Source organism: Pezoporus wallicus, unplaced genomic scaffold (genome assembly GCF_028554395.1).
Source record: "Pezoporus wallicus isolate ANWC-B61680 ecotype Strahan unplaced genomic scaffold, APGP_CSIRO_Pwel_v1 contig_8542, whole genome shotgun sequence".
Classification (NCBI taxonomy): domain Eukaryota; kingdom Metazoa; phylum Chordata; class Aves; order Psittaciformes; family Psittacidae; genus Pezoporus; species Pezoporus wallicus.
Window position 1 is genome coordinate 2,478,381 of NW_026640148.1, and position 25,144 is coordinate 2,503,524.

General features: G+C 52.7%; 1 protein-coding gene across 1 annotated transcript in view; it reads right to left on the reverse strand.

Annotated features, from left to right (window-relative positions):
* Nucleotides 1-2,995: 2,995 nt before the first annotated feature.
* PLXND1 (plexin D1) overlaps nucleotides 2,996-25,144 on the reverse strand; it is a 74,015-nt gene continuing 51,866 nt past the window's right edge. The window contains exons 22-36 of the mRNA XM_057417558.1: nucleotides 24,380-24,492; nucleotides 23,101-23,208; nucleotides 21,877-22,007; nucleotides 21,261-21,459; nucleotides 15,471-15,617; nucleotides 13,962-14,118; nucleotides 13,349-13,452; nucleotides 12,359-12,422; nucleotides 11,704-11,738; nucleotides 10,403-10,507; nucleotides 9,465-9,628; nucleotides 7,901-8,048; nucleotides 5,425-5,565; nucleotides 4,598-4,672; nucleotides 2,996-4,037 (exon numbers count right to left, since the gene is read on the reverse strand). Coding sequence (XP_057273541.1) covers nucleotides 3,921-4,037; nucleotides 4,598-4,672; nucleotides 5,425-5,565; nucleotides 7,901-8,048; nucleotides 9,465-9,628; nucleotides 10,403-10,507; nucleotides 11,704-11,738; nucleotides 12,359-12,422; nucleotides 13,349-13,452; nucleotides 13,962-14,118; nucleotides 15,471-15,617; nucleotides 21,261-21,459; nucleotides 21,877-22,007; nucleotides 23,101-23,208; nucleotides 24,380-24,492 — 1,808 coding nt within the window. The 3' untranslated portion in view covers nucleotides 2,996-3,920. The remainder of the gene's footprint in view (nucleotides 4,038-4,597; nucleotides 4,673-5,424; nucleotides 5,566-7,900; nucleotides 8,049-9,464; nucleotides 9,629-10,402; nucleotides 10,508-11,703; nucleotides 11,739-12,358; nucleotides 12,423-13,348; nucleotides 13,453-13,961; nucleotides 14,119-15,470; nucleotides 15,618-21,260; nucleotides 21,460-21,876; nucleotides 22,008-23,100; nucleotides 23,209-24,379; nucleotides 24,493-25,144) is intronic.

A 25,144-nucleotide genomic window follows, 5' to 3' on the forward strand; every position in this document is an offset into this window, starting at 1 on the left:
CAGCCTTGGCCGTGTTGATCCGTCTTTAATGGAGCTGAAACTCTCGTCGTGCCCGGGGCAGGGGGGAAGATGCTGCAGCAGTAATGGAGCAGAGCTCCCCTGCCCCTCTGGTGTGGGTCAGCCTCGCCAGGCACTGATCCCTGCATGGAAACGTCCCGTAAGGGAGCTGTGTCCACTCACCAGGCTCTTGGTGTGAAACACCAGGTGCTTGCTTTGGCAGAGGCCAAACCATTTAATGGCTGGATTTAGCTTCAGCTTTAGCTTCAAGAATCAGCTTTCTAGTGGGAAAGGAAAATCCCTCTGGTGTCTGGAAAGAGCAGCTTTTACTGGGGGAGGTGGAAAAGAGAGGATTTGGAAATACCACAGTTATTAGGACCTATGGGGTGGTGTCATGGTGCTGAACCTAGAAACTTTGAGGGGTGGTGCTGGTGCAGAACAGGCACCTGGGCTCCCTGGGGCTGCGAAAAGGCAGAGTCTTGAGGGCTGACAGCACTTGACAGAGCTGAGGGTGCCTGACCCTGGGCACTGCTGCAGTGTCACTGAGCTCTGTGTGCGTGGTCATGGGCACTGCTGCAGTGTCACTGAGCTCTGTGTGCGTGGTCATGGGCACTGCTGCGGTGTCACTGGGCTCTGTGTGTGTGGTCATGGGCACTGCTGCAGTGTTACTGGGCTCTGTGTGCGTGGTCATGGGCGCTGCTGCGGTGTCACTGGGCTCTTTGTGCGTGGTCATGGGTGCTGCTGCGGTGTCACTGGGCTCTGTGTGTGGTCATGGGCGCTGCTGCGGTGTCACTGGGCTCTGTGTGTGTGGTCATGGGCACTGCTGCAGTGTTACTGGGCTCTGTGTGCGTGGTCATGGGCGCTGCTGCGGTGTCACTGGGCTCTTTGTGCGTGGTCATGGGTGCTGCTGTGGTGTCACTGGGCTCTGTGTGCGTGGTCATGGGCGCTGCTGCGGTGTCACTGGGCTCTGTGTGCGTGGTCATGGGCGCTGCTGCGGTGTCACTTGGCTCTGTGTGCGTGGTCATGGGCGCTGCTGCGGTGTCACTGGGCTTTGTGCGTGGTCATGGGCGCTGCTGCGGTGTCACTGGGCTCTGTGTGCCTGGTCATGGGCGCTGCTGCGGTGTCACTGGGCTCTGTGTGCGTGGTCATGGGCGCTGCTGCGGTGTCACTGGGCTCTGTGTGAGTGGTCATGGGCACTGCTGTGGTGCTACTGGGCTCTGTGTGAGTTCAGGTGTCGGCTGTGTCCTTACGTGGCTCTCCGTGTTCTGGTGGGAGCTGAGGCACTGGGCAGCAGGAGCTGCAATGTGCTCTGCAGGCAGTCAGGGCTCTGCAGGGCAGACGGGCTAAACCCTACCTCTTGTGGAAGCAAGCTGGTTATCAGTTTGCACGGTACATCTTGGACATGCAAAGCTCACTGCACACACCCCGGCGGGTGTCTTCCCCGATGTTGTATATCCTCTGCATGCTCAGGGGCAGGAACATCACTAGGCAGGTTTCAGCACCTTGTTTTATTACAAAGATAGGCTTTTCCAAGAGTCTGCCACTTCCACTACACAGCAGGTAAGGGCACTACACCCACAACACGTGCCAAAGTTTAAAAACATGTTACAAAGGGCTCGGGGTTCAAGGCAACACTACAAACCCTCAAGCTTCTGCCCTGGAAAAGTTGTTCCTTTACATTGGTTGTAGCAACTACTTTTTCCTATTTTTTTTTCTTTTTTTTTGCTTTGGAAAAAAATTAAATAATAAAGCAATAGCCCCAGCACACGGCCCACTCACATCACCCGGAGGCAAACCACACTGTCAGCTCCCCCCGTATCCTGTCCTTGCAACAGCATGGGGCTATCGCTCCATGACCCCTTCCCCACCTGCAGCCAAGCTCAACGTTCTCTGCTACCCTGGCGCTCCTGGCCCTCCCCTCCCCCGGTGCTGGGCCTGCCTGTGTCTCTGGCAGCTATTCACAGTTTCTAAAAGGAAAATAAATTCAAGGTTTTTTTTTTGTTTTTTTTTCTGTGTGAAATCACTTTCAAAATAAAATGTAGCCCAGCTACATTCTTAGAGTTTCTATTCTGAAGCCACATCCTCAGCAAAGACATCGAAACCTCCACAGTGTATGCACTTTTTCTGTAGTTCTCTTAAAAAAACCTCTGTTCTCCCCCTTCCCCCCCCCCCCCCCTTTAGCATACTGAATAAAGTCTATCCTTTGTTTTAAAATAGATATCTATATACACACACACAGTTCTGGTGTTCCAATTCCTGACAACTGTGGCATTACTGGGAGTGATGGGATAGAGGCCACCTGTCCATGGCAGTGAGTCACCCAGGAGGAGTTTGGTGGACCAAAGTCATCTAAGACCAGGTTGCATCCTCACCAGCTGATGGGTAGCGGAGGCTCACCTTAGACTCTGCCTGGAGTGAGGTAGTAACTTTAAATGTTCTATTTGGCAGTTTGGAAACGCGGTGGCTACGTCTGGGTTATCTTTCATGGGCAGGTTGCCTCTGCCTGCATGCAAACGCTGGCTTCATGTGGCGTTTGCTGTGGTCCAGCCTCTACCGCGGGGCCTCTGCAACGCTGGAGGAGACCAGAGAGGTCACTGCTCCCCTGGCTGCAGAAAAGATGGTGTTACCTGCAGGAAGGAGAACGGGCCACCAAGATGGGGGCTCTGCCCCGGCGCGGGTGCTGCAGGACAGCAGTGAAGTGTCTGGGTTTTGGACAAGCTCTGTCTGCTCGGTGGGACCCTGCCTGCTGGCCCCAGTATAAGTGTGGGTCACCTTCCACCTTTGTTTGCAGTGTGGGGTGCTGGAGCTGCTGTGCTGCCCTCCTGAGCATCATGCTGTCAGGGGTGGGTCCAGTCCATTTACCTTTATCAGCCAAAAAAAAGACTGGACACGAAGCAGAACTGCACTGTCTTTGCTGCTCTCAGATCTCAGCCATGGCTGGCTGGCTCTGAAGCAAGCAGAACAAGCTGCTTCAGGAAGACACCTCAGTAGCACTGACCAGGGATGATCGCAGGGAGATGCTGGAGCACATGGGGCAGAGGGGGGAAGGTGCTACCTTGTATTCTGCCCTGTGTGTGGCTCAAGCCCACTCACGGAGGGTGTCAGCAGGAGCTGACCCCTTTTGTCGTGATACTACCCAGCTCTAGCTCACTGTGCACGCAGGTCGGGGAACCTGGGGAAGGGGGAACAGCCCTTCCGACACTGTCTAAACATGGAACATGCTCCATAACAGCTGTCTCCATTAGGGGATAAAGTGCTTTCACCATGCCCCAGCTACTTGGGAAGCAGCTGCTTTGTCTTAGTCCCGAGTTCCCCATGTTGCCCAAGTCTCCAATGGAGGAGTGGTTATGTTTACACATACAGTACAAAAATTAAAAGGCACAAAAATACACAGAATGCAGCAGATAGTGATCAGCTGACAGAGTCCCTGGTGATGGAAAAACAAGGATGTCGGAGGGATGGTGTAGTAGGGAGCGCAGGCGTTGCTCTGATGGCCTTTGCTGTCTCTGCTCCCTGAGGTTACCCTTCTGCTTTGTGTAATTGTTATGGCTTCTGCAGCCCCATCTCTGTCCTGAGGAACCACAAACAGGGATGCAGGGAACCGTTGACCGTTCAGGTGCTGATCAGAGGGAAATGGTGAACTGAGCTTGCCACAAGGGTCACGTCTCCATTTCTGGCTGGCAACAGCAAATAAATCATGGGTGCCACAGTGCAGACCAGAGGGGGTTTGAGCTGCTCGGAAAGGTGTCTCGTGGCTTCTTGTTGGGTGAGGAGCCCTTCAGCCGTGGGCCAGGCCCACCCCCATTGCAAGGCTGGTTTGAGAATGGCCCTTGCGGAGGCGATCCACAGCGTATCCGCGGCTGAAGGCAGGTTCCCTACGGCACTGCGCTGCGGAGAAGGTCACTTCCAGGGCTGCAGGTGGCCTAGGCTTCGCTGCAGCACTCATAGATGTTATCTTCCATGAGCGCAATCACTTGCTCAAACTTGTGCTGGAGCTGGGTGCGCTTTGTTGTGGGGTTGGTGTCTAGGGCAGCCACGATCTGCAGGAGACACGGACAGGAGGGTGCTGAGACCATGTGGGCAGAACCTGCAGAACCCCAGTGCCAGCTGGACCCCGAATGAGAAGAGCCCACAGCCCCGGCACCCTCTGGCTCTCTAGGGCAGAGCCAAGTCCCTGAGCAAGGGGTGGGAGAGAAACCAAAATCCACTGCAACAGTAAAGCCCATGGTGTGGAGCCAGCCCGTGGTGCAGGGGGTCGGGAGCAGCCAGGGCCGGGGATAGGAAGTTATTCAAGTGTGGACTGCATCAGCGTGCTCTGCCCTCCAGAAAGCATCTGCGAGTCTACACATCAGGACCCTGCTGCAGTCCAGCCCAGCCACACGCTGTTAAACCAGCCAGGAATAGCTGGATTTCTCTTTCAGGAAGGCGTCAGCCAAAGGCTAGGAGGCAGGTGCATCTGTGTGTGCATGGGATTATGCCAGAAACAGTAATCCCTTTGCAGTGGGGCTGGATGCAGGCGTCTGGCCACTTAGTTAACACACACCACTTTGGTGGTCCCTCCATGGGTACGCCAGGGCCGAGTGTGGCTGAACCTGCTTACCTGGGAGCGGTAGCGCTTGGCGTATTTGTAGATCTCGGCCATGGCGACGTTGGTGTTGAATTCATTTCGGTATTTCTTTATAAAGACAGAACAAAGAGGGGAGGAGCATTAATGTGATGCAGCAAGTGAGTTCAAGCCCCATCAGCAGGCATTAGCTAAATTCAAAGAAGGTTTTTGTCTGGGTATTTTTGTTGCATTGATGTAACCAGACTTTTGATTTACCCCTTTAGGGAAATGCATTTCCTCACATCAGAAATGATCTCAGTCTTTCTAAAGCCAGCCTTAGAGCCCACGCTCCACAGCTCAGTTTACCTGTCTGTGCTCAAAGCCATTTCAACGGGTAGGGCAGCACAACAGCCGGGCAGAGGAATGCCAAGGGAGAAACCTGCTCGTGCCTGAGGCTGAAGTGCCACAGGAGATGGATTGATTCCAAGGAAGCCATAGCCCATCATTGGCAGGCCGTGGATCTGGAGCACGCTGCCGGCATTCCGCATGCGGATGCTGCCAGCAGGGCCCTGGGACTGTGCCGGCCCTGGCAGTTGGTGCCTGTGGGCAGCTGGCCGGGGCTGTGGGACTGCAGGGATCCTGTTCCAAGCTTCCTGACTCTCTGGCACTGAATTTTGCTCTCAGCTCCCAGTGGTGCCAAAGCCAGTTCAGTTCAAGCTAACTCGTGGGTGTTTACTGCAGCTCTGGCAGTAACTGAAGATGCCTGGAATTAGGTCAGATGAAGTTTGTGCATGGAAGTTTGAGGCAAAATACTCTTTGTTGCTTGCTCCTTGCAGCACTTAAACAGTCGCTGGAGGCAGCCTGCGCGCCCCATGCCTTACCCGCGACTCCTCGGCCAGGTGAGCGTTCATCTCCTGCTCGCTGAGCGGCGGCATGTCGTGGATTTGCTTGTAGTATCGCTGCACTATCTTCCTGTACTCGGGGATCTCCTTGGCATACAGCAGTTTATTGGTCGGGGAGTCCTAGTGCAAGGGCGAGATACTGAAATCAGACACTGTTGTTCCTGGCTGAACACTTCCTATCCTGTTTGTCTGGCTCATCGGATGCGGACTTCAGCTACAGCTGCTTTCAGGAAACAGCTATGTCTTTGGTCCTGGCTTTACACAGGCAGGAGTGTGGTGGGATGGCACCAAAGCACAACACAGCTAATGACAGAGGCGCTTCCTCAAACACATCAAGGTGCTGCAGACAGGTACCCCCAACCCGTGGAGCCACAGCACTGTCCCCCAGCCCTTCTTCCTAGCATGAGCTCGGCGTTTGTTAGCTGTACTGCCAGTGAAGGTGGTCTATGTGATGATGTTTTAATTGGCAGAAAGGGCAAGCTAAAAAGTATGCACAAGGTCAGGCGGGATGGCCTGCTGCCAGGTAATGTTCTGCAGATGAGTGCAGCACAACTGTGTTAGATAAAACACTTGTGCTCTGTGGCTCTGCCTGTGGAAATTGGTAACAAGGGAAGGGTTTCTGCATGCATTTACCGGGTCTCTTGAGCAGCCAGGCCAGCTTGATGTAAACTGAAGAACAAAGCTCTCTTACAAGCTGAACTTTGTCGGTTGAAATGTTGCTCTTGGATTTTTCATGTAGCTTTGATTTATTTTGCATTGGCTAACCCAGCCTGCCTGGCCTATATTGAGTGCACATAAAGTAATTAACAGCAAATACTGAGTTCTCTTGATTAATGTCAGCTTGGACAAAGCAGTCTTAACCTCCCAGCCACACAATTGGGTTGTACCAGTGAAGGCACAACCCCTCTTGTGCTCCCCTCAGCCACGAGCGTGAATGATTTTAACCTCAAGGCAATCCTGCCCCGCTGACGTCACTACCCGGGAATGAACTTGGCTGACTGGCCCAGTGCTGCATCCCAAAGGGAAACAGCCCCTGGCTCAGGGGCACAGAAGGGAGTGAGATCACCGTGTCCCACTGCCCTGACATGGGATGCGGGACTGCTCCTGATGCTCTGGCAGGTGGAGAGGGGAGGGAGGACCTTGGGAGGAGACAAGCTCAGCAGAGGAGGCAGCATTTCAGCTGTATCGGGCAGTAAATAAGGAAGCCCGGGGTAACTGCAATCTGCTGCCGCAATATGTAGCTTGGCTGATGCTGCAGGGGAAATGGGAAATGGGCACCAGGCTGTGGCACCAGATCCCACAGCAGTTTATTTTCAAACCCAATGACAAGGCAATGCAGGAATACAGCCAAGCTACAGAGCCTGCTCACTACATAGTTCTTTTTCTTCCCCTTGGAAACACAAAAAATCCCCCCATGCTGCCTCTTGTTTAAGTTAGTTTTTAATTTGTGTCTGATTCGTCTGTATTACGGAGATGTGTACTGGTTTATTAACTGCTTGTGCACTGCAGATGTGTGAGTCCGAGCCTGCTCTCACATTTGCAGTATCAAGAGCAACATGCTGAACCCAGGGGAAGAATCCAGCCTGGAAAGCATTCAGCGATACACTGCGTGTGTATGCGAGCTGATTTTTATGCTGAGGATTTATTCTTCCCACATTACTCAACAATTCCTTCAGTTATGCTATTGTATCCCCGAAAACTGTTTCCATCTGCTGTCTGACTCGGGCTGACCCCTCTTCCCCTCACCCACGGCCTGACAAGGACAAATTGGAGGTGTTTCGTAACCCACCAGAAAAAAACCCCAAACCCAAACAAAGAAAGAATCAAGCGCTCATTAGATCTTCCTGCAGCGTCAGCCCGGAGCGAAGGCTTCCTGCTGCCCTCAGCAGCGCCTGCCTCCTGCCCCCCTCTGTAGGGTCCCCTCGACGTCACACCCTGCACCGCCGGCCCCTGGGGGGGCACGGGGGGGATGTACAGCACTTCCTAATAAAACTTATTTATGTCAGGAAGTTTCAAACGTCACCACCGCGCTTGGCTGAGCCGGTGGGAGAGCAGTGGGAGAGCAGAACATCCCACACAGGATGGTGCATGGGATCCCGGTGGTGGGAGAGGAGACCTGGCCCGTGCAGCCTCGCATATGCTCAGGGCAGGTTTGGCTTCCTAGAGCCAGCCCGCTGGGCTCTGCCAGCCTGGGGTGGGCAGCGTGGGATGGAGACAGCAGTGCCTGCCAAGTGCTTCCCAGTGCTGATGCATGGTGTGAACTAAAGTGGAGTGAGAGGGAGAACCCACCCCTGGAGACAGCCAAAACTCAACTGCACGAACCTGAGCAAGGGTCTCTCTACCATCCCTACTGCTGCGGGAGGCTGAGCTGGGAGACCCGACAGTCCCTTCCCACCCGCACTGGTGTGTGTCCTGCCTGCCCGCACAGGAGCCACACGTGCTCTCGGGACAGTACCTTGCCCAGCTGCAGGTCAGACAGGGAGCAGGCATCAATGAAAGCCTGGGCTATCACAGAGAGACAGGCATCGATGTGGTCTGTCTTGTCAATGTCGAAGACGAACTGGGGGTTCTTCAGGATGTTGACCCAAAACCTCAGAGGTAGGCTGCGAAGGAAACAAGTCAGGAACACACACCAGGTGAATAGTTGTCCTCCAGAGGGAGAGGGGAGGAAATGCAGGAAAGATGATGATCGAAAGTGAATAGCAAAGAGAAAAAAGAATGAGGAGCTGGGTTCTGCTATTTAATCACATCCTGGTAGCATATGGCCCATTGCCTAACATGAGGGGCAGGCACAGGTCTTCTCCCTCAAGAGACATCTCTTCAGGCTGAAGCACGTGGCACAGGAAGGAACCTCCAAGTCCAGGCTGTCCAGGGGTGCACAGCACCTCGTTCCTTCAGCAGCTGTTGGTGCCCAGGCAGGGTATGGGCAGGTTTGCCTTCACGGGGCTGCTGGAGCAGGTTTCCCCACTCCCTGATTTCTGTAGCAATGGTGTCAGCTCCTTTCAGTCTTCCCTGAGAGTAACCATCACCTGGTTCTGATGGCAAGCCTTGCCCACAAAATGCATTTCATGTGCCTCTTTTTCTGCTGACCCATAATTTTCTCCTCCAACTATTTCACAGCTCACTTGGCCACAGTTTTAGGGTACTGCTTGCCCTTCCTATCATTCCTCCTCAGCAGCTGAGGAGTGAAAGCCACTGTAAGTCTCTGCTCTCCTGGCAACTAAAGGTAATGAAGGGCAGGCAAAGCTGTAGCTCGGTGCTTGTGTCTGTGTGCCTGCTATCCCAGCCAGACTTGGTTTTAATGTTCACGTTAGGCTGGAAACAGTCACTGTCCCTGCAGCCCCAGAGGCACTTAGCCTCTCCGGACACTCCCTCCAGGCTCCCAGCTCTTCCAGTTAAATCTTCTGGTTTCCTCCTGCTCCAATCCCCCTCCCCTTCGGGTCCCCCATCCCATTCCTGGTGCTCATCACATCCCTCAGCACTGCTCCCGGCTGCAGAGCTCCAGCATGCTACTGCCACAGCGCAAGTGCAAGTGAATGCCCTGGGGTCTCAGCTTGGTTACAGAGACAAAGATGCCCCGAGGGCTGAAGAGCCAGAGAGTAAATGAAAAGGAGCCAAACCTGCTGGTTTTAGAATCTCCATGGTGCTTTAAGGCCTGACGTGGTTTTGTCTCAGATCTCCACTGCTCAGAGCTAACACCAGTGCTGTCTCCCATTGTTCATTCCCTCTCCTGTTTTCCCTTTAATTGTTTGTATTAGTGTGCCAGTTTGCCCTTTAGTTGCCTATGCCTCCTCTTCCAGATCACTTTTCCCCTGAGCTCTGTGGTCAAAGCTCTCCAAGCCTGTGTTTGGCCTCATCTTTCACCACCCCCTCCGCCCCTCTCCTGCTTTCCAAGTCCCTCTTCTACTTTTAGCAACCTAGTGATTAGGACACCAAGGCTTTGTAGCTGCTGCTCTGGAGAGATGGAAGGAAGGAAGGAAGGAAGGAAGGAAAGAAAGAAGAGATTTCCTCCTCCAAACCTGTTGGTCTTCCAGATGTGCATAGTGTCAGGGTCTGTGATCCCTCTTTTCTCTGCTTGCTCCTCTAGGAAGTCAAAGAAGTACTTCACAGCCACTGGTGGTTTATCGTCTCGGATGCTCAGAATGGCTTTGAACAAGTCATCCAGGAACTTCTGCAGCGTGCCCTGCGGGACAAGCACCCTATGGAGCCTGGGGAAAGCACCCGAGCCCGGGAAGCAGCAGGAGGGGCTGCGACTGCTGCGCACAAGGGGAAATCCTTTTCTCATTTATCCAACTGGCAGCAGAGAAAGAGGATTCCGAAGGAGGGAGGGAAAGGTTTATTTGTGCATAGCGATATAATTAGCTTGCATTTGGGTTTAATTTCTTTTGGCATCGAGATTTTCTTTCTTACTGCTAGGATCTCACATCTGCGATTGTTCTGCACAGTAAATACAAAGAAGACTAGAGACTGCTGGCCATTCTTGTGATCTCTGCTCCAGTGAAGCATCATGCTGGGATTAAAGATGGGCTGGGAGCCCAACTGTTGGAGCTGAGCACTCGCAGAGAGTGGGGAAGTTCAAATCTGAATTAAGATCGCACAGACATTCCCCTGCTCCCAAAGCTGAGCATCTCCATCTCCTTTCCCAGCAGGATTCCTCACTGCGGAAAGGGGCTCAGACCTAAACAGCGCATCACGAGCCTGGAAGCGGTCAGCATCCCTTCCATGTGCACAGACCCCAGACCAGCCTGGGGAGGTCATGGGGGGCTTCCCACAGTACTGCTGCTCTGAGGATGAGCTGGAAAGCTGGAGGGAGCTCAAGGAGCCAGCAGTGCCTGGTAGCCCCACTGACCATGCTCCAGCATCCACTGCCCCTGTGGAGCAACCAGCCCCACTGCACTCCCTCCCTAGAGCAGGCCTCTGGCTCCAAACAGACTGAGCCAGGGCATCCATCTCCTACCTTTGTGGAGAGCAGCCTGGTCAGGTAGATCTCGGGGAGGACTTTCTTCCTATGGCTCTGCCTGTGGGACTTCTTATGTTCAACCGATTCATCAGTTGGGAGAACCTGGTCCGATATAAAACACATGTTCAGAGTGCTCCTCTGCGGAAGTGTCACACTGGATTTTCATTTAAGTATAGAATTTCAACTACATATAAAATTCAATTAAGAAGCAGTTACTGTGTTGTAAATATACCCTTATATGGCTTTAAAAAAGTGATCCATTATACCCCTTTTTCTGATGTTTCTCTTGCACTTTTTATTGCCTCGCTCAAGCTAGACAAAGAAAATGAAACAATCAATCTCACTTTGCACGTTAGTCTGCTGGCCTTCCTGCTCCCAGGTCGCTGCAATTTGGGCTCCCAGAAGCAATGCACAAGGCTTCTGCAGAAAGCAGCTTTTCTTAGGTTTGGGAAAAGCGCAAGAACCATCAGGCAGTATTCCCACCCTCGCCTTTTTGAAAACAAAACCAAATATTCCACTGGGCAGGTCAGTCAGTTACTGCTCTGTAATGACCTAGCAAGCCATTTAAGGCCATCTTGGCATCGTTTCACATGTGCACATTTGGTTTCCCGTTCCTTCTCCCCCCTTGCTGAGTGCACATGTGTGTGCATGCGCTGTATATTTGCACTCCATCCCAGCATGGAAACTTTGGCAGCAAAAAAAAACCCATCAGGCTATGAGGTATTCTTGCTCTTCATAACACTTTTTGCACAGCAGCTTTTAGCATCGTTCAGCACTTGGTCCTTCAGCACGGAGCACAGCCAGGAACTCATCAATCTCCTGGCCTGGGGAAGCCAGTGCCGTGCCAGGGGCTCCCGGTAGATGCTTTGACCAGGGCTGTGTGGGATGCTACTGGCAGCTCCAGAGCTCTCGGTGGCTGTTGACAGCTACAGCACAGGCACAACACCGGTTGTGCCGTCCTGGTGGTTTTATTCTGTCCCATAGTTCTGAAGCTTGTCTACAGATAACCTTTCTGCACCTCTTTGAGCCCCTCTAAAGAAAACTAACAAGCCCTGATCCAGCTTGTTCCTCACATCTGATGTTCCAGCCCACAGAGATGAATTGTGTTAATATCAGTGAGGCTGAGAAGATTTTCTCCTCTTTCATCACATATGCTGAAAAAACAGGACCCACAGACTTCAGTGCAGGAGAGCCTGACTGGTCACCTCTTTGCCCCCAGCACTTCCCAGGCTGCTGCCTTCCAGGGGGACATCTCCCCAGCAGCCAGCCTGGCAGCAGAGGACAACCTCTCTACTCACCAAGTGGAAGTATTTCTCCGTGTCCAGATCCTTCACTGTGAAGAAGAGAGAAACAAAGCAGCTCAGCCAAGGGCACCAAAGCTTAAATGCGCTTCCACAGATACCCTCTGCATCAGGAGGTGTTTCCCTATTCCCAAGAGCCCCAGCACTGAGCTGGCATTCCCATCCCAAGTGACTTCAGCATTTTTCTTTGGTTTGGGATTGTTTATTACCTTCTGAGGCACGTGGCGAGTACCTCGGGAAGTCCTTTGAGGAGGACTTGAGGTCTTCCACGGGGTGTTTTAAGAGAGATGCAGGAGGGCACAAGAGCAGGATGAGCACAGGGGCAAGCCTGCATCATCCTTCCCTGCGATGCCCCACTGCACCCCACAGTGCCCCACAACCCCATGTGTCCGGGACTGTCTCCCAGCCTTGGCAACAGGGCAGCTCCAGCCCGAGCAGCTCCTCGCTCTAGCGAGGTTCCACTGCAGGGATGGGCTCTGTGCAGGTGGCCTGGAGGTGGGGGTCAAAACTCCTTGTTCATGTGATGTTTTGTCTCCCATGGTCCAGACAAGGACCCAGCTCTCAGCACCCCTGGCCAGAGACACCCCTCCTCTAAAGCTACAAGTGTTCCTGCCTGGTCACCAGCAACAGGGGAAGAGCAGTGAGACATTACCTCTGCTCAGTGTAGTGTCCTTCTTGTCCGACAAACTCATGGCCAGTGATGCCCCTTCAGGGATCTGCAGAGGAAGGGAAGAGCAGATGTTGATGATGGGGCCTTAATGGTGCCTCGCAGGGAGCTGGGTACAGCCCCAGGGAGATTTTCAGAGCTGGGGGACACTGGTGCAGCTCCTGCTCTGCCACAAACACCCTTGTGCCTGCCCTGGCCCTTCCCCCAAGATATATCTTTGGATGTTGACACCAAGTAGCTCAGGACGAGGGAGTGCGATGCTGTGCAGATGCTGTTTGCTTCTCACTCAAAGGGCAGAAGGAACCTGGTGCTGCCAGGACCCATGGGCTGGTGACACCTTCCAGTGCCGTGGCTCCGGCTCTGGTGCAGTGTGGCACTGTGCCAGCAGTGGGGCTCTGAGCGTGGCTACTACCCTGATAATCATATTAATAAGTACCCAGCTCCGGTTTGATTTTCCATGCACTGTTACAGACCAGGGAGTATTATGCTCCCAGGAGTAACAGGGAATACAGAAATCATACCCGATTTGCTGGTTTCATTTAATTTCAAAAGGAAAAATGGTCAAGAAAACAGTTTGCTTTGCCACGTTTCTGCACGTTTTTGGCCTCTGCTCCTCGATGCCTCCTTGGCCCCTGCTCTTAGGGCACACAGAGACAATTGTGCCAGTGACTTCAGCAGGAGCACAGATCAAGAGCAGAGTGGTACTAATCAGCCAAGCTGGTGGCCGCTGGGAATAGGGGCTTTTCCCCCTCCTGTTTCTGTTGTCAGGAATAACTTGTTTTGCATGAAGAGGGTTTAATTAGTTTCAGTGTGTTGCAATATTAACAAGCTTCTCGCCAGGGCAGATGTCTATTCCCTGGAAGCTCTCGTGGAGCTATGGCAACCTCCCTGCCTGCTCCTGATGATCCTGTTTTGGGAGGGGGAACCGCAGTTTGCCCCCAAGTCCAGTCAGGCCCTGCTTCCCAGCAGATTTACCTTGTAATGTGCTAGTGTGTTGAGTTTCTTCCTGCCATCCTCCACCACCGAAGTGTCATCAAGGTCCCGCAGGATGTAGCTGTCGGTGCTGGTGGCGAACCACTCTGAGCACAGAGAAGGGGGAAGTGAGACACCAGCCCGAAGGAGGCACATGCCTTTGTTTGGAAGGAGTTGGCCTCTGGGCAGACAAATGACAGGTCTGAATCTATGGTCAGACAGGAGCCCATGGGCTCAGTTATGGCTGCTTATGGAGAGACATGTATTAACAAGCCATCTCCAGGCTCAGGGGTGCTTAGAGGGTACCTGTTCTGGAGTCCAGACTGCAGGCTTTAAAGGCTCCAAGCATCCCCCCGCTCCACTTGGGCTTTCCTAAAGCTTCTTTCCAGTTATGTGCCCTGTTATTTCTGTCCACCAATACTGGTCCCACCACACATTCCTGAAGACCACCAACAGGAAAGGCTGCCCTGAGATCTGCTGTCCTAACTTAAAACATCTGCCCTCTGGTCAGTGCTGCTTCACCCACAACCCTCAAACAGACACAAGAGGTACCATGCAGTGGCAGGTGCTTTCCCTCATTTTAAGGACTGTCTGGTCCAATGCATCTGGTTCTTACCAAGGTCGACATCTTCCACCCTTGGCCACTGGGAATAGGGGACGTTCTTGCAGAAGGCCTCCAGAATCTTCTCCTTCACTTGGCTGAGCGTGTCTGTGTCCATGGCCCTGACGCTAAGGGAGTCCATGCCACAGCCTTGGAAGGAGACGTTGAGGTTCTGCAGGCAGAGGCTGAGTCAGAGGTGTCCTGCCCGGGTCTGCCAGCTCCTGAGGACGCCCGCACAGCTCCCCCTGTGCCCCACACTGCTGGAAATGGCTGAACAAATGTCACCATCCAGGCTTCACCCTCCAGAGAGGCTGAGTTACACCCCAGGGGGCTGCCGGCCCAGAGCCAAGACACGGGGACTGACACTGACACGTCTCCTGCCGCTGCCAGGCTTCACCCTGGGACAGCCCCAGCTCCTCAGCCTGTGTCCTCTGCTTCCCTGAGAGAAACCCTGCGCCGTCCTTGAGTGGTGAACGCAATCCCAGTGCCATCCTGCTGCCCGCCCAGTCAGCCCGGGGCCAGGAGCTCAGGTACCAGGAGCATTGCTTGTGCTCGGGCAGAGCTGCCTCCCAGAAGGACCCTGGTACATGTGAGAGTTATCTGCAAATGCTGCATCTCAGTATCAGCACCCCTGACTATGGGCACTGTGAATGTGCAGGTGAAGTCCAATTTTCTCCACAGCATTAATGAAGATGTCATTTCACACTCGACACTGTGCAGGTGGGTTTTGCATCAGAGGCTAGCAGCAATGCTGAGACTGCCATCACATATCCCCTGCAGCTGCTGCCCCTTCTTTGCCAAGTGGGAAGCGGCTGCACTTCCCCTGCTCACACTCATGGAGTTACCTCTGCTGAGAGCGCCAACACCCTGCGCCTGCTGCTCATCCCCGGCTTTGCTCTGTACATTTACAGGTCAATTCATAACAGGAATCTGCAGAGGATGTGGAAGCTCGAACCTGCTCTGAGTTATGGTGATGCACATCCGGGGTAACCTCCTGACTGCAGCAAAGCTGCTCCAGATTTATGCCAGGTAATTGAAAGCAGGATTTGACCGAGGCTCTGGAAAGGTGTCTGTTGAATCCTGTGTCAGGCACAGAAGGGACCTGGGCCCTCCACATGCACAGCCCTGGCTGCTCTGGTCCCACAGGAGACATTCCGCAGAGCCACTCTCAGCACCGCTCCTGTGACCTGGGCAGAGCCCTCACCCCGGGTGCCAGGTCTGCAGCCAGCACTTCCCCGCTGCTAGTGAAGATGCTTTTTTGCCAGGATCGATAAACCTGCTGCTTTAACTGAATGTGGCAGAACAAATTTTGTCACCTCCCTCCACCATCCGTCTGAGACACTTCAGTGACCCACCAAGGGACAGACATGGAAGCACAGTCATGAGCCTTGTTCTGCAGTCGTGAGCTTAGGCAGTGGCAAGGTGTCTGGCAGGGATACGGTTTATGTGTCTATCCCACCTGCATGGGTACCTCACCGGCCTCATGCACAATTGCCCCCATCAGAACCAGGTCTAGGAACTCACCCTCGGCTTTGCCTCGATGTTCTCCCTCAGGAGCCATTCCTCGTTCAGGGTGTACCTGGCCTTCCCAGTAATGGCGTCGATGGAGCCTTTGTTAATCTGCTGTTTGATCGCACAGATCAGCAGGAAGAAGGGCTCGCCGACTGTCTCCTGGGGGAAGGAGAGAAGACTCAGTGAGCAAATGGAGCTGCTGGTGGTGATTCCTTCCAGCAGTGTGGCCGGGACACTGACAGTGCCCCTGCATGCTGGGGATAGGACCGGTCCAGCCCAGGCACTGGGAACCCATTGGTCCCCCAGCTCCCCCCAGCATCTCTCTGCAGCTGCTCAGAAGTTTTCAGACTTGTGGCAATGTGACAGCACTGATGGGGAAGAGGAGACAAGAGCCGATGAGAGCCACAGGCTGTGTTGGGGAGGGTGAACTGTGCCTGTCACATCAACATGCCCCATCCAACTGCTGCGGCTCCCTGTTAGCACCGCTGCCTCACGGGCAGAGTGCCTGGTACAGCTGTGTAGCTGTGTGGAGTGGGGATGTGCATGCACGGCGCTCAGCAAACACAAATGTGCATTAATTTACATGTGAAATTACACAGGAACCTCAGGGAGAATCTGGCATAGGCCGGTACAGAGATGTTTCTTGCAGTCTGACAGGACACAGACTGCACAAGGTACTGCACTCAGCAGCACAAGGATGGGGCTGATGTGCACAAAATCCAGTCCTGCAGAGATACTAGGGTGCCCAGCTTTGTCATGGAGATATCAGCAGAACCCCTCTTTGCACTCCCTGGTCTGCCACTGAAATCCATGGAAGTGAGCCCACTGTGTGTGCCTGTGGCCCTGGGAACTGGTGCTCATACTTCTCATACCACAGCAGAGCCCCGATCACAGCAAGGCAGAAAGGATCAGGGTCAACAAGCTGTTCCCATGCGACAGCAAGCAAACACACCATTTAACTCCTTACATTCATCAAACTTCATCTTACAGGAGAGAGGTGAACTGTGACACTGCTGCAAGGAAAACAAAACCACAACAGGGACCAGCTATTTGCGATGCGGTTCAGATACATGGTTTCATGCCAGAGTCTGATCCACTTCTGTCTGCTGTGCTGATGTGCAAGTAAAACATAAGGTATTTTCTTAAGAAACCTTTTGGTGCTCGAGTACATCTCATTCTCCCCAGTGTTCATGTGCAATTTTCTTCCAATGAGGCAAGTGCAAATTATTGCACATTTATGTACTTTCTGAGCATCACACACCCTGCACAAGCATTGCTGCCATCTGAAATCATACACACAACAACAGATACCAAATGATTTGGGTATTTCTCAGCTAGGAGCTGCTAAATCCTGTTCAATCTGCTTCTTAATTAAGACAGTGATTCTTTTATTCTAATTGCCCTATAATTGCTAAAGCAATTAGTTGGATGTTAATTTGGATGTGGCTGCATTCGGCGCAGTAAGCCCCTGGCAGTGTGGTAGGTGGGCACACACCATCTGTGCCAACGGGGCACCCGCTTCGTTTTCTGAGAACAACTTCTTTTACGACCACAGGGAAGCTCCTTGGGGTTTAATGGCTTCTTGCAATGCCCCTGAGCACACAGCATGAAATGGGTGCTGCAGCAGAGCTGCCAGTCTGGAAATGGAGGAAGGCATGGCTTCCAGAGAGCAGAGAAAGATGTGAAGTCACGGGCATGAGGAGGAGATAAGGAGTGGAGAAAGTGTCAGGAGACATACAGAAGAGTTAGTTTCTGGCAGAAAGGCAGGAGATAACAAGCAAGGAGATGATGACACCAGTATCCCCAAGGGGACATCCTCAGCCTGCAGTACCTGCCTTCCCCATAGTGTGAGTGGGGAGCCCTGCCAAGCTGACCCTACACAGAGTGCTGACAGACCCCAGAGATGACCCTGCTACCAACAGGAACGCTGCTTCTGTCCCATGTGTGTGAGCAGGCAGCAGGGACGAACCCAAGACTGAACTGAGCACCGGGTTTTGGAGCCTGCCCTGTCCCAGCGTGGGAAGCTCCAGCTCCGGCCGCAGCGAGATGTGAGGGGGCTGCCAACAGCTACGCGGCTGCCTCCAAAAACATCGTCCTGCTGATACAGGAGCTCTTCACGGCTTGAACCCAGCTCTGCTCGGGTAAAGCTGTGCGGGACGGGGCACACTGAACGTGCAGGAGCAGGAGCAGCCCCGGCCTGGCCAGGTGGGAAACGCTAGCGCTCGGCTGGCGAGATCCTATTTCTGCTTGGGTTTATGGCTTTCAGGCTCAGGAACCGTGGGATGTTATGGAAATGTGCAACAGTGCTAATCAGACAGCAGATTTTAAAGAGGGGAAAGAAGGGCTGGCAGACAGGGACTAGAGATAAAATGGCAAACTTGGAAACCTCCAGCATTGTTCAGAAAACTCATCTGGAAATGAATCAAAACTGTCTTTGGATTTGGCTGGTTGGGAGAAAGGAAGTTTAACTTGAAGAGATCAGTGCTGATTCAGGATAAAAAAATACTTAAAAAAACACAGTCTGGGGCCTTTTTTCCTCCTATTGTGAATGTATTTTAATGAGACTTCATTTTCATTTCTGACTGAACTGTTACGGGCTCTTAAAGCTACCCAGGGCACTGAAATAACTTTGCAGTAATGGGAAGCACAGTTCAGGCTGGCATCACTTGAACTGTTTCACGCACATGAGCGTAGGAGGCCTTGGGTTTTATATGCTTGGGAAAAAAAAGAGTTTAGAGCCCAGGCTGGATTCACATGTTGCTGCCCTATTAAAGAGGCTGACAAGTCATTAGAGATGTCCTCCCAGGAACACCACAGCCATTTCCAAAGTGCCTTGGTGAGGCTGGGGTGGGAAAAGCACAGAGAACAGCTGCTTATCCCAAGTGCCTGCTAATTTGGGGGTTATTATCTGTTTGCATTCTGTGAAGAACCAAGCCTCAGCTCCATCCCACACGCGAAACTTTGGGAAGCTTGGACCCAGACCTGAATTCCAGGACGTTAATTTTCCTTCTGTTCCCAGTCCCCTGATCCTGTTAGGAGCCAGGCACAGTGGTATCACAGCGTCTCATGGGAAAGGCTTTTTCTTCCAGTGTTTTCCACCAAAGCTGTAGCAGCAAGTAGAGACATGGACTGCTTTATCTCCACTTCTCACTGGCTTCTACAGAAACAGGGGTCTGCATCGGCTGTGCAGAGGCTGCAAGTTTCCTCTGACTCTGGCCCCAGAAAGCCTCCTGCTAGGTCTTCATTACATCTCCTGCCCGCACTGAGCCAAAGCTCCCTGTCAGAGTGGTGACTCCATCGCCTTCAGGTGCCCTGCACATGTTCAGACCACGAGTGACTGTGGCCTGCAACTCCTTCCCAGCTGAAGACAGCTCCTTCAAATCATTCTCCCCAAAACACAAATGGACGGACTGTTAGGCAGAGCATTAATACGAAACAAATGTTTTGAGCATGTAGCGCTGACTTACAAGGGAAAATACAAGCACTTGGAATTTTTCCACTGCACAATGGCAGGGACCTTTGCAGCAGCTGTTTCAAATAGAGGTTGTGATTAATGGGGATAATTCAGGAATGAAAACCAGACCCATCGTCACACGGCTGACAGGCCAGTGCTACAGGCAGGCGGGCAGCCTTTCTTTTTAACCAAGAAAGGCCTCTCTGAAGGCAAAAGAGTTTGATCCAGAGGAACGCAAGGCACATGGGAGGCATTTGACTATTGCTAGTATTTAAATCACAGCCCTGAGCTGAAACCATCCAGATACAAGGAGGTGCCCGGGGAGGCTGGAGCTCCTCACCACCTCTGAACTGTGCACCGTGCCCGTTACTCCTCACCAGGACACAGCTGCACAGCGTGCCCATTGCTCCTCACCAGGACCGAGCTGCACTGAGTGCCCATTGCTCCTCACCAGGACCCAGCTGCACAGCGTGCCCATTGCTCCTCACCAGGACTGAGCTGCACAGCGTGCCCATTGCTCCTCACCAGGACCGAGCTGCACAGCGTGCCCATTACTCCTCACCAGGACCGAGCTGCACTGAGTGCCCATTGCTCCTCACCAGGACCGAGCTGCACTGAGTGCCCATTGCTCCTCACCAGGACCCAGCTGCACTGAGTGCCCATTACTCCTCACCAGGACCCAGCTGCACAGCGTGCCCATTGCTCCTCACCAGGACCGAGCTGCACTGAGTGCCCATTGCTCCTCACCAGGACCGAGCTGCACTGAGTGCCCATTGCTCCTCACTAGGACCAAGCTGCACTGAGTGTCCATTGCTCCTTACTAGGACCAACTGCACAGCGTGCCCATTGCTCCTCACCAGGACTGAGCTGCACAGCGTGCCCATTGCTCCTCACCAGGACTGAGCTGCACAGCGTGCCCATTGCTCCTCACCAGGACTGAGCTGCACAGCGTGCCCATTGCTCCTCACCAGGACCGAGCTGCACTGAGTGCCCATTGCTCCTCACCAGGACCGAGCTGCACAGCGTGCCCATTGCTCCTCACCAGGACCGAGCTGCACTGAGTGCCCATTGCTCCTCACCAGGACCGAGCTGCACTGAGTGCCCAAGCCTTGGGCCCACATGATAGGATTCAACTTTTTCCTCTTTTTTTTTTGTCTTTCCTTTTCCCTGAGAAAGCCTTCTTGCACAATGTCCATTTTTAGCACACACTGGAGCTGGATCAGATGCCTCACATGTGGTCTCCACTCTCCAGAAGGAGAGATCAGCACTTTTTTTTCCTCCAGCGGTTTAACTACAGGCAGAAAAACTGAAGATTAAAACCTCCCTCACTAATTCACTCTTTTCCGCTCTTACAGGCTGGGCCGTGCTGCATCGGCACAGCCACCCTCATTTGCTCCTGTAACTTTTCTTTCATTATTCTGGCTAATTGTGTGAGCTAAAATGAAAGATTATGAACGACAAAACCATGGGCTTTAGGACAGAAAGCGATCATCAGCTGGGATCAGAAGACATTATGATACGTATGAGGACAATGCAGTATTGCTTCTGTGGCTATAGCAAACACTTTGGGAAAAGAGATTTTTCAAAGGCTTTTTCAAGGCTCTGCCCTGTGGGTATAATGGGGTGTCCTCCAATTAACTGCCATGGAATCAATTAAGTTATTGCTCAATTCTTCTGGGAAATTCCAACCAGAACTGGCAGGCATTGGAGATAAAGCACTGAGCAGATGGACTGTTGATGTGCTCTGAGATGCCAAATAGATTCCTTTTCGTTACCATCGGAAGACAGTCAAGCTTCTGGGACAGATATCCCCCTTCTCCTGCTAAGATCCGCCTAGTTGGTGCGGAACACCAGGACATCTCCTGCGTGAGAAGCCCCATATACCAACGGGCACCGGCATGGAGCAGCCCCGGCACCACCATGCCTCCTGACAATGCTGAATGGGCTGGCAGCCAGCAGCACGGCTGCAGGAGCTGGGCAAAGCAAACAACAAATAACTGGAACAGTTTCCAAAACCTCATCCCATTCTGGTTACTTTTCAACTCCCTACGGCTCTCTTCTCAAGCATGGCGAAAACGCTGCTTCGTGCTCTGGCCTTGGCAAAGGCCACCGCAAAGTCTGGTCTCACCAAATCCCCAGGCAGAAGGGGAGAAGCAACTGAACTTAGGGTTGCTTTTCCACACTTGAACCTTTCAATACACCGGAGTTTGTCAACCACTAATGACCATGCAAGTGGCAGTGTTCGCCACTTGAGGTCTTTAGGTCCTCAGCTGCCCCACACATCCCTCACTACCACTGCACACAGTGCTGAGCTGGCACCCACAGCAGCAGTGATCTGGATCTCTTACTCTGAGATAGCTGTACATGCAGATGGACATCCAGTTGGTGAGCATCTTCTCCACCACAGATTCCGTTCTCCTCAGCATCAGCTTGGGGTTTTTGGAAGCTGAAGCATCTATTAGATCCACCAAGAGGTCCTTCATGATGCTGGTGTAATACTCCAGTTTCCCATGCAACGCAATAGTAAGCAGGGAGGCCAGGTTACATCTGAAACACAGAAATGTGCATGCCTCAAGCACAAATCCAACGAGACCAAACTGCTGACTGCCTTAAAAAACCCCAGAACACAAAGGCAGTATTCAAGGCAATTTTCATCAGCCTTCTCAATGGTGTCAAAACTTCAAACCCTCTTTCAGTGCTGCAGGATCTTGGATCAGCTCCCACCCTTTTACTGGTAAGCCGAGTGTTCAGAGATACCTTCATGAGCGAGTTGCTCATTGTACCTTTTGGTGCTTTTCAGGATAATGGAGGTTTATGGCCATCCGTTTCTAATAGAAACGTGGGAGGCAAGTGCAGCTCAACCTTCAGCTGAAGAGCATGCTCCAGCCATGGGCTGGATTGCTCACAGGTTAGGCATAAACCAGTTTCCTCCGGCTGCCAGGTCTTTTGCTCTGAAGCTCATACCTGTCTCTAACAGCAAAGTCCTTCTGTTGCTCGAGAGCATGGACAAACACAATGAGGAAGTGCTTGTTGTTGAGTAAGGTGGAGAACAGCGAGATTCCTTCTTCCATATTGGGTCTGCAGTTTTCAGGGATCTAAAGGAAAAATAGAAAGCAGAGTAAGAAAACCCCTGGCTGTTGTTTTCCTCTAGCTTTTATACATCCTGACTGCAAGGATGTCCCTGCTGAAGGCGGAGGTGCTGAACTGAAGACCCCTTACTCCCCCTGCTCGGCACAATCCAGCAGCTTGCTTTCCTGGAGAGGGCACAACTGTATGTGATACACAGCTGTATCAGAAGCAGCTTGCTCAGGGGCTTTGCCAGTGGCAGTGCCCATTCCTCTCTGTTCAGCACCTGGGAGGCTACCTGGAGTACCGTGGCCAGTTCTGGGCTCCCCACTACAACAAGGATGTTGGCAAAGTGGAGCAAGTGCAGCTGAGGGCTGCTAAAACAGTTATTGGGTGTACAGGGAGAGGTGGAGAGGGCTGGGTTTGGTGAGCCTTCAGGAAAAGTTCTAATGGGGGATCGTACTGCAGTCTTCAGCTACCCCATAGGAGGGCAGAGAAGACAGAGCCAGACTCTTCTATGCTGGCACAGGGCTAGGACGAGAGGGAAGGGACAGCAGATGGAGCATCGAACACTGATTAAATATAAGGAAGGAAGTTTTCACCCTTAAGGTGGTTGGACAATGGAACAGGGCCCCAAGAGGCTGTGGAACTTCCATACTTGAACACACTTGACACAGCTGGACAAGGCCCTCAGCAACCTCATCTACTTGGAGCTGCTCTAAGCAGATTTCCCTTCCAACCTCTGATCCTTCAATTCCTATTTCTTGTCCACATGAAACCCAGCTCTGGGACAACAGCAGCTTTTACCAAGTACTGCTTGGGAGGAATCTCATTTATGATGAACTGTGCCCAGGACTGAGGTGACACAGTACGATACACCCAGGGAGAAAAGACCACAACAGAGCTGGGGAGGATCTCAGGACAATGATCCATCATGCGAGAGCACATCCACAGAGATGCCTTCTCCAAACAGCCAAAGCTAATCCGATGCTGGTATGTGTTAATTGCTTTGAGTGATCAAGCATCCCCCATGCACCACAAGAAGATACCCAGCACTGTCAACACACACAACTACAGTTAGCAACCACTCGAAAGCATTTGTTCTGTTAGTGGGTTACTCACTTTCCATTCCCCCACCAGGAGCGGATGAGTTTCCTGGACCTGGGAGCCCACCTGGGAGTTGAGCTGCTGGGATGGCAGGATGTAGCACTCCTCGTAGAGTGAGGAACACTGCAACCAAGCACAGCGTTAGGGGAGGGCTCTGCACTCGGCCGGGGACGTCCTCGCTTGCCGTGCACCGAAAGGGAACAAGACAGAGACTTGTAATTGGGACTGAGGACCGCCCACTCTGCACTGGTATGGTTTATAAAGCCTTTAAACACTTTGCAAGAGCCTCTTGAATGAGCAAACACCACAAGAGAGGGGGGAGGCAGATGTGTGCGCAGACACAAGGCTGTTAGGGTAGGGAGACTGCAAATAGACTAATTTGACAGCTAGAAAAACCCCAGAAGAGAAAGCATTATAGAAGACTTAAGTCAAAATAGAGCAGTACTGGGTGTTTTAACATATGTAACTTTTGAAACAGATGGGAAAAATGTATAAATCTCTAGCATTCGTATAGCAGCCTGAGTCTTGAAGACTGCAGTGTGCTGATATGTAGAGATTGGGTAACTGAAAAACCTGAGTAATAACTCCTAATGAAACACTCTGCAGTCATAAATCATCATCTCACTCCTCACCACTGAAATGCAACTGCCTCGGGGGTGAAATACAGCCGCTGTTAAGGGCGCGCAGCGACGCAGCCGAGCAGCCCGTGACAGGAATTACGGCACCGGCGTGTCTGGTGTGGCCCCAGAGGAGGACTCTGGGTAGACAGACTGGGACTGGGTGCCCATGGGGAGTCTACTGGGAGCACCAGGCACCCAGCCTTTGACAGAGAGGAAGGGGGAGACGAGGCATTCAATGAGCCCCTGAGGACTGGCAGAGCAGCAGGGAATGCTCGGTGGCACACTGGAGGGAACAAAAAGCCCCTTCTCCCTGAATGCCAATGGCAGATACACCATTCAGCCTCAGCTGAACAGAGTGGGGTGACACTGGAGCCCCTGGGGACAAGGGGGAGTCCCCAGTCCCTTCTGCTCATGTCACAGAGGGTGTTCAACAGCATCCAGTGGGTGAGCCAGAGCCACGGCCAGCCTCCTGCCATGTGCAAGCTTCATACCCACGGGTTGTGGCTCTGCTTTTGATGATAACTGAGGCTGAAATATGTGACAACTAAATATACAACAGTGGAATTATCTTGTTACACAGTAATACCCCTATAGCAGAGGGGAAGCAGAGCCCTGATCTGGTTAGGAAGAACCCGGGAGCAATCAGGTGCCAGTGAAACCCGGTACTGCCTTACTTTGGGGAAGAATGTCCGGGTGACAAAGTGCTTGTACTCCAGGAACGGGATCCCCTGGCTGCGGTTTAACTCCTTGGTCAGGTCTGTCATGTCTGTCTGCAGCTCCGCAAAACCTTACACAAAGAGACCCGCAGATGGTGAGAGCTCCGAAACACCAACAGCTGAGGCAGCAGCAGGCTGGCACCAAGATATGTGGCACATCTCAGCTCTGCCTCCTCCAGCCTTTCCCTAGAGTGGGCTGCCGCAGGTTTTCTCAGCGAGCAGCAGATCAGTGTCAGGGTTTAACCATGAGCACTCCACAGCACGTCCTGCAGCACTGACAGGGGGAATGCCAGCCCTGCCTGCAGGAGCACAGCCCCGTCGCTGGTCCTGCAGGACCCCAGCCTGTGCTGCAGCCACGTACCACGGGGACAGAGGCAGATGCTCGTGGCTTCTCCCACTGCTCTAGCAGCAGCGTTCTGCAATTCCTGTTGCACCCACCCATAGAGCACACCGATTAGTGTGGCCTTCAAGCAACCCTCTGACATGGCCAAGGGCCCTTAACCCTGCTTGCCCAAGTCAGGCAGCAAGACAGCAGCAGAGTCACCCTTCCAGCCTTTGAGCCCCATTCACAAACCCTGCCAAAGCTCAAAGGTAATGACAGAAATTCTCCTATAAATAATACTATAAACTTCTACTGAGTAGAAGGTGAACGGCTTCAAGCTGCTATTCCGCCATCTCCCTCCCAGTTCTGGCTCCTCCTTGGCACCCGGCATGGTGACTTAC